The following is a 7,820-nucleotide window of genomic DNA, read 5'->3' on the forward strand; positions in this document are numbered from 1 at the left end:
GGCACTGGGGGGGTAATGGGGTGGGGGAGTAACGGGGCGGGGGATATTGGGGGAGTAATGGGGGGATACTGGGGGCAAATAATGGGGTGGGGGATATTGGGGGGGTTATGAGGTAGGGGATATTTGGGGAAAGAAGGGGCGTATTGGGGTGTGATGGGGTGGGGGATATTGGGGGGAAATAATGGGGTGAAGGATATTGGGGGGTAACAGTGGGGGCAATGGGGTGGGGAAGATTGGGGTGAGGGATAACTGGGTGGGGGGCACTAGGGTGGGGGGTTACAGGGTGGGGATAATGGGGGCAATGGGGTGGGGGATATTGGGGGGGTGACTGGGTGGGGACAATGGAATGGGGGATATTGGAGGCAACTGGGGGGTAACGAGGGGGGATGTCGGGGGGGGGCACTGGGGGGCTGTACCGCGGGTAACGGAGTGGGAGGGACCGGGGTGAAGGCCCGGGCCCCGCTCTCGCTCCTCCCCTGCTTCCTCCCCCCTCTCCTCCCTCCCCTTCCCCTTCTCCCCCTCCCCTTCCCCTTCTCCCCCTCCTCCTCCTCTCCCGCTTTCCCGCCCGCTTCCGCTTCCGCTTCCGCCGGAAGTCGCACCGCGGGCCCTGGTGACGTCATCGCGCCGCGCCGGCCGCGCGCTCCCGCCATGATCCGTGCGGGGGGCCCCGGCCTTGCCGCCGCCGTCAGGGCCTGGGCCCGGGGCCGGCCCGGGGCCGCGGGGGTGAGGACCGGGGCCGAGGACCGGGGCCGAGGGGTGGCCGGGAGGAGCCGGGGGGAGGCCGGAGGCCGCCGCCACCCCCCCCGTCCTCTCCCCTCTGCTCACCGTCCCTCTCCCGCAGGTCTCGTCCGTCCCCGCCGCCCCCCCCGCGGCCCCCGAGCCCCGCAGGGGTGAGTCCGCCGGGACAGTAAAGCAGGGGGTGGGGGGGTGTGTCCGTGGGACCGGTGTCGTCCTGGGGACATCGGGGACGGGCACGGTCTGGGTCAGGACAACCGGGACGGTGGGGTGGGTGTCTGTGGGGCAGGGGACACTAGGGACAGGGGTGACAAGAGTCTGGGCAGCAGGGACAGGTTTCTGTGGGGCCAGGGCCGTGGTGACATCCTGGGGACAGTGGGGAAGAGTTTCTGTGGGGTCAGGGAAGAGGGGACATCAGAGACTAGGTGGCCATGGGGCTGGGGACATCCCGGGGACATCGGGGATGAGTGGCTATAGTGTTGGGGACATCCTGGGGACATCGGGGACTGGGTGACCCAGGGACCGGGGCTGCAGGACCACCCTGAGGGTGCGGGGACAGGTGTCTTTGGGGGTGAGGTGTCTGGGACCCTCCACTGCCCCCCACCCGAGGTTCCAGGTGAAGCTGCTACTGTCCCTTCTGATGTGTCCCCCCCCAGAGAAGCTGCTGCTGCCAGCGCTGTCACCATCCCCGGTGCTGCGGGCCTGCAGCGTCCCCGTCCCCCCCCACCGCTCCCCCATGCAGGCCTGGGTGGAATCACTGCGGCACCACGACGATGAACGCCGGGGCCTGACCGACCTCCACCCCGGTGTCTTCGCTGTCAGGCCCAGGTGGGGCTGGGGGGGCTGCTGGGGCATGGGGGGAGCCCTTGGGGACGTGGGGGCCCCCCGAATGTGTGTGCGGGGGTGTCCCTTGGTTGAGTGTCCCCTGTCTCCTGCAGGCTCGACATCCTGCACATGGTGGCGATGTGGCAGAAGAATTTTAAGAGGATTGTGAGTTGGAGGGGGGGATGCACATTTGAGCGGGAGGCAGGGGAAGGATTGGGGGGGCAGGGGGAGATTTGGAGGGGACAGAAGGAGGGAGAGGGAAGAGGGAGGCTTGGGGGGGGCTAAGGGAGGGTCTGGGGGGGGCAGGAGAAGGGAAGGGGAGGTCGGGTGGCAGAGCGGGGCTCTGGGGAGGGGAAGGGAGATTTGGGGGGGTCAGAGAGGGAGTTGAGGAGGAAAGAGGAGGTTGAGGAGGGTCTGGGGGGGCACAGAGGGGTCTGGGGGGCAGAGGGGTGGTCTGGGGAGGAAAGAGGAGGTTGAGGAGGGTTTGGGGGGGCACAGAGGGGTCTGGGGGGCAGAGGGGTGGTCTGGGGAGGAAAGAGGAGGTTGAGGAGGGTTTGGGGGGGCACAGGGCAGCAGCCTGTCACCTTGCCACGGAGGAGGCAGCTGGGACCAGAATTCCGGGGTCCCCTCCCTGTAGGGGCGGGTGGTGGTTTGTGGGGCTCCCGAGGGGCCTGTCCCCGTGTGTGTATGTGTGTCCCCAACTGTCCCGGTGTGTCCCCCCGGCCCCCCCCAGAGCTACGCCAAGGTGAAGACGCGTGCGGAGGTGCGGGGGGGCGGCAGGAAGCCGTGGCCGCAGAAGGGATCGGGCCGGGCCCGGCACGGCAGCATCCGCTCGCCCCTGTGGCGCGGGGGTGAGTGGCTGGGGGACCCCCAGACGTGGTGGGGGGACTATGGCCGAGTTTGGGGGGTGGGGACACGCTGAGCCAGGACCCCCCTCACAGGGGGAATCGCCCACGGGCCGCGGGGTCCCACCAGCTACTACTACATGCTGCCCATGAAGGTGCGGGTGCTGGGGCTGAAGGTGGCTCTGACGGTGAAGCTCATGCAGGTACGAGGTCTTCAGTGTTTTGGGTGGGCTCCTGGGGGGGTTGGGGATACTGTAAGGGCCCCCCCCTCCCCATTTCATCAACAATGTCCCCCACCTCCTTACAGGATGATCTGCACATCGTCGACAACCTAGAGATCCCCACCGCCGACCCCCAGTATCTGCTGGACCTGGCACAGTACCGGCACTGGGGCCGCTCTGTCCTCATCGTGGATGTGTGAGTACAGGCAGCGTAGGCAGCCCCAGGGACAGGCAGCACTGCTGGGGGGTTCCAGGGGGGTGCATGACCCCCCCCCCCCCCCCCCCCCCCAAAAAAAACAAATTTCACCCATTTCTCCCCAGCAACGAGATGCCAGAGAACATCGAAACCGCGGCAGCCGGCCTGAAAACCATCAACCTGATCCCAGCGATAGGTGAGAGCCCTGTGGTGGCTTGGCCCCCCCCCAAACCTGTTGGGGACCCCCCAAAACCTGCCGGGGACCCTCCCAACGCCCCCCCCCGGTGCCTCCGCAGGTCTCAACGTGCACAGCATGCTGAAGCACAGGACGCTGGTGCTCACGCTGGACACCGTCACCTTCCTGGAGAAGAAGCTGCTGTGGCATGACACCCGTTACTCACCACTCTACCCCTTCTCCATGCCCTACAGCGACTTCCCCTGACCCCCCCCGGGCAGGGTGAGACCCCACTGGGCAAGATCTGGACCCCCCCAGGCAGGATCCAGCCCCCCCCCAGGGCAGGATCTGGCCCCCATCCCTCGGGAGGGGTTTTTGGGGCATCGCCACGTGCTGCCGTGGCCATTAAAGGGACGTTTCTCCCAGCTGTTGCTTTTCTTTGTGCTGGGGGGGGTGTGTGTGTGTTTGCTCCCACCTCCCTTTGCAGCCCCCCCCCCATATTTGTGATCTCTTTCCAGCCCTCGTATTTGTGGCCCCTTTGCAGCCCCTTTCCAGCCCCCCCCATATTTATGGCCCCTTTGCAGCCCCTTTCCAGCCCCCCCATATTTCTGACCCCTTTTTTGCCCCCCCCATATTTGTGACCCCTTTCCAGCCTCCCACATATTTGCAGCCCCTTTCCAGCCCCCCCCCATATTTATGGCCCCTTTGCAGCTCCTTTCCAGCCCCCCCATATTTCCAGTCACCCCATATTTGCAGCCCCTTTCCAGCCCCCCCATATTTATGGCCCCTTTGCAGCTCCTTTCCAACCCCCTCATATTTCCAGCCCCCCCATTTCTGACCCCTTTCCTGCCCCCTTATATTTGCAGCCCCTTTCCAGGCCCCCCCCCCCCATATTTACAGCTCTCCCATATTTATGGCCCCCATATCTGTGGCCCCTTTGCAGCCCCCCCATATTTGTGACCCCTTTCCAGCCCCCCCATATTTGCAGTAGTAGGGGGCTGCTGTGTGGAATCCGTGTCTGTGGGTGGCTGGGATTTTTGGGGCCACCGTGGCAGGGGGGTATGTTGGGTGTGTGTGTCCCCCCAAACCACAGCACAAAGCCTGGCCCCCCCCGCCGGAACTGCTGCCTCCCTCTCCTCCCCCCAACACGTGGATCCAGCTGCCCTCGGTGTGTTTGGTGGCAGCTTTTCTCACCGTGGTCTCGGGGTGTCACCAGAGAGGCAGAAGAAGGAGGTTCTGGCCTTTTTGCCCCCCACCACGGCCCCCCCCGCAACCCCTCACATCCAGGGAAGGCGGCGGCCGCTTGCAGAGGAAATGTTGTAAGAGCCTTTTCCTCGCTGGCCAGTGGCACCGCCGCAGCGCGGGAGGATGGATCCCTGCCAGAGCTGGGGTGGGGTGGTGGTCTTGTTCTGCTTCCTCCTGCCAAGAGGTGAGTTTTGGGGCGTCCCCCCCCGGCCCTGCCCTTCCCAGGCTTGGCCGAGGGGGAAACTGGGGGACGCTGGGACCCTCCTGCTGTGGTGGGTGGGTCCCACGTGTGGGGTTCCGGAAGGTGACGCGGTGGGAGAGGCTGAGGGAGGTTTAGAGGATCCCACGGGACGGCCCAAGGCGGTGGAAGAACCTGGGGGTGGTTTAGGGGATCCCAAGGGGGGTCCCGGTGCCCGCCCACCCCCCCCCCCCCAGCCGATGCAGGTTTTGGGGTACAGTGGGGGTGGGCACGGCCCGGCGGATGCGGACGTGGGAACGGTTGTTTTTCTTGACCATATCTGGGGCAGGGCCTGGTTAACAGATACCAGATCCCCTTCCGGTGCCGTTTTGGGGGAGTCACACCTAGTACCGGGACCCCAACCGGGTCCTGCTGTAACGGGGTGCCCTCCCCCAGCGCACCCCGGGCCTTGCCGGGTGTCCATCTCCCCTGAGGAACCGACGGTGGAGTTTGGCACCTCCATCCTCTTCAACTGCACCAGTTCTTGCCATAACTACAGCCGGCTGGACTGGGAGGTCTCTGTCACCAAGTTGGGGGCGCAGGGACCCGGCTGGGTGTCCCTTGACATCCCCAATGTCACCGACTGGCGCTTGGAGCTCCGCTGCTTCGGCGTTTATGGGCAGTATCGGAATGTCACCACCACCACCCTCCACGCTTACCGTAAGGATTGCGGCACGGCGGGGACGGCTGTGGCGGCGGGGGGGGATTGTGGGATTCCCAGCACCCTCCCGCTCCCCTTGTCCTTCCCCGCAGGGTTGGGGTCCCCCCAAATTAAACTGGAGGGTGACGCAGTGGCTGGCAAAGAGGCACGTGTCACCTGCACCGTGGATGCCCAGGTGGCCCCGCCTGACCCCCCAAATCTCCTTCTGACGCTGTGGGGTGGGAGGCTCCCCCCCAGCACCCACCCGGGTCCCTCCATGGGGCTGAGTTTCACGGCGCAGGCGGAGCAGCACGGCCAGGAGGTGACGTGTGAGGCCACGTTACAGCTCAGGCACCGTACGGTCAACGCCAGCGCCGCGACGTCGCTGCAAGTCTGGGGTGAGTTGGGGGACACGGCAGGGGCTGGGGAGGGGGCAAACAGCTTTGGGTGACACCTCCCTGTCCGTTTTCCCCCCAACTTCTTCAGCTGCCCCCTACGACGTCCGGGTGTGGGCACCACGCACTGTCTTCGCCGCCGGTGACAACCTGACGGTGACGTGCCGGGCAGAGGGGAACCCCCCGCCGCAGCTGCGCTGGGACCTGCCCACCAACGCCAGCTGGGAGCTGCGGGACGGCGGCGCCACCGTCACCGTCGCAGCCGCCCTCCGGGAGCACGGCGGCACCTACCGCTGCCTGGCCGAGAACCCCTACGGCACCGGCACTGCCAGCATCAACCTCCTCTTCCAAGGTCAGGGGGTGCCCACGGTGGCACCCGGGCCCGCGCCGGGGCCTGGGGTCACGCTGAGGGCTCGGCACGGCGCGCTGGCGGCGGCAACACCCCACTCAGCACCGTCCTCTCCCCGCAGGATCCTCCCGCAGCCCCGTGGTCCCGGTGGCCGTGGCCTTGGCCGTGGTCACTGTACTGGCCGCTCTCGCCGTTTTGTGGTGGTTTTACCGTTCCCGAGGCTGGAATCTGTTGCCAGCTGGATCCCAGCCCGGCTAATCCTGCCCGGCCGGGCTGGATGTGGGAGCAAAGAATGATTCTTCTCTGTTTCGCCATGTGTTTTTCCCACTTTGCCCTGGTTTGCTGACACGGTGCGGGCGGCGCATGGGGCGCTGGTTCCAAGCATCGCTTCTGGCACAGATTTGTCTCCGAGGGGGAAATCCTGGGACAGGTCTGGGCACAGCTAGAATGAGGCCGTTTCCTGGCACTCACGTGGCTGAGCGTTAATGATCTGCCCTCATTAGCAGAAGGGCAGAGGGACTTCAAGGGGGACGCTATGAGGCCTGCCTTTGCCTCAGCCTGTCCTGATGGGTTTGGAGCTGGCAGGGAGCATGCAGTGGGGCTTGGAGCTCACGACGAGTGTGCAGTGGGGGCTTGGAGCTCACAGCGAGCGTGTGATGGTGCTTGGAGCTCACGACGAGTGTGCAGTGGGGCTTGGAGCTTGCAGTGAGCATGTGATGGCGCTTGGAGCTCACAACGAGCACAGTGGGGGCTTGGAGTTGGCAGAGAGCGTGCGATGGGGCTTGGAGCTCACAGTGAGTGTGCAGTAGGGGACTGGAGCTCACAGTGAGTGTGCAGTAGGGGACTGGAGCTCACAGTGAGTGTGCAGTAGGGGACTGGAGCTCACAACGAGTGTGCAGTAGGGGACTGGAGCTCACAACGAGTGTGCAGTGGAGCTGGAGCTCACAACGAGTGTGCAGTGGAGCTGGAGCTCACAACGAGTGTGCAGTGGAGCTGGAGCTCACAACGAGTGTGCAGTGGAGCTGGAGCTCACAACGAGTGTGCAGTGGAGCTGGAGCTCACAACGAGTGTGCAGTGGAGCTGGAGCTCACAACGAGTGTGCAGTGGAGCTGGAGCTCACAACGAGTGTGCAGTGGAGCTGGAGCTCACAACGAGTGTGCAGTGGAGCTGGAGCTCACAACGAGTGTGCAGTGGAGCTGGAGCTCACAACGAGTGTGCAGTGGAGCTGGAGCTCACAACGAGTGTGCAGTGGAGCTGGAGCTCACAACGAGTGTGCAGTGGAGCTGGAGCTCACAACGAGTGTGCAGTGGAGCTGGAGCTCACAACGAGTGTGCAGTGGAGCTGGAGCTCACAACGAGTGTGCAGTGGAGCTGGAGCTCACAACAAGAGTGCACTGGGGCTGGGAGCTCGCAGGAAGCGTGCCAGGGCGGCTGCTGCTGCTGCGGGGCCAGGGCAGGATTTGACCCCTGGCACAGGGAACCGGGACTGGGCTGGGAGGAAGCGCTGGGGGCTGAGGGCACGTGTGGCCTCGACACGGGCCGGTGGGGGGGCAGGGGCAGCCCCCAGCAGGGCTCCATGGCTGGATGTGGCTCCCGGCCCGTTCCTGTCGGGTGCCGGGGGGGTGCCGGTGTTTGGCCAGATCCTGCGCCAGCGAGGTCACATCCTGCGCCAGGGAGGCCACATCCTGCTCTCGGGGGAGGCTGGATCCTGCCTAGGGACCGTGTCCCGCCAGCTCAGCGCTGGTGGCTGTGTCAGGACCCTCCCTGCTCCCTGTGACCCGCTGTGACTGGTGGCATCAGCACCCCCAGCCCTGCCAATCTGTCCCAAACCCCCCTCTCCGTGTCCCCATCTCCACAGTGCATCCCCATCTGTCCCCTGCGTCCCCCCATCCCTCCCAACCCACCCCCATGTCCCCTGTGTCCCTCCCAATCCACCTCTGTCCCCCCATGTCCCTGT

The 7,820-nt window shown here is 65.5% G+C and overlaps 2 protein-coding genes across 3 annotated transcripts; both read left to right on the forward strand.

Moving 5' to 3' along the window:
• Positions 1 to 608: 608 nt before the first annotated feature.
• Positions 609 to 3,422, forward strand: MRPL4 (mitochondrial ribosomal protein L4). The gene is made up of 9 exons (XM_074930101.1): positions 609 to 723; positions 842 to 890; positions 1,392 to 1,563; positions 1,674 to 1,725; positions 2,294 to 2,411; positions 2,502 to 2,608; positions 2,713 to 2,822; positions 2,948 to 3,018; positions 3,119 to 3,422. The coding sequence occupies exons 1-9, from the start codon at positions 649 to 651 to the stop codon at positions 3,262 to 3,264; spliced, it is 900 nt and encodes a 299-aa protein (XP_074786202.1). The 5' UTR covers positions 609 to 648; the 3' UTR covers positions 3,265 to 3,422.
• A 468-nt stretch (positions 3,423 to 3,890) lies between these two features.
• LOC141972139 (vascular cell adhesion protein 1-like) lies at positions 3,891 to 6,173 on the forward strand. Of its 2 annotated transcripts, XM_074929947.1 has the most exons (5): positions 3,891 to 4,426; positions 4,877 to 5,140; positions 5,234 to 5,518; positions 5,607 to 5,867; positions 5,986 to 6,173. In XM_074929947.1, exons 1-5 carry the CDS (start codon positions 4,366 to 4,368, stop codon positions 6,120 to 6,122), a joined length of 1,008 nt encoding a protein of 335 aa, XP_074786048.1. In that variant the 5' UTR covers positions 3,891 to 4,365; the 3' UTR covers positions 6,123 to 6,173. The 2 variants fall into 2 exon arrangements, with proteins under 2 accessions (XP_074786048.1, XP_074786047.1); XM_074929946.1 differs by lacking the exon at positions 3,891 to 4,426 and having other exon boundaries at positions 4,433 to 5,140.
• The last annotated feature ends 1,647 nt before the right edge of the window (positions 6,174 to 7,820 follow it).

This window comes from Athene noctua, chromosome 31, assembly GCF_965140245.1.
Source record: "Athene noctua chromosome 31, bAthNoc1.hap1.1, whole genome shotgun sequence".
Taxonomy (NCBI): domain Eukaryota; kingdom Metazoa; phylum Chordata; class Aves; order Strigiformes; family Strigidae; genus Athene; species Athene noctua.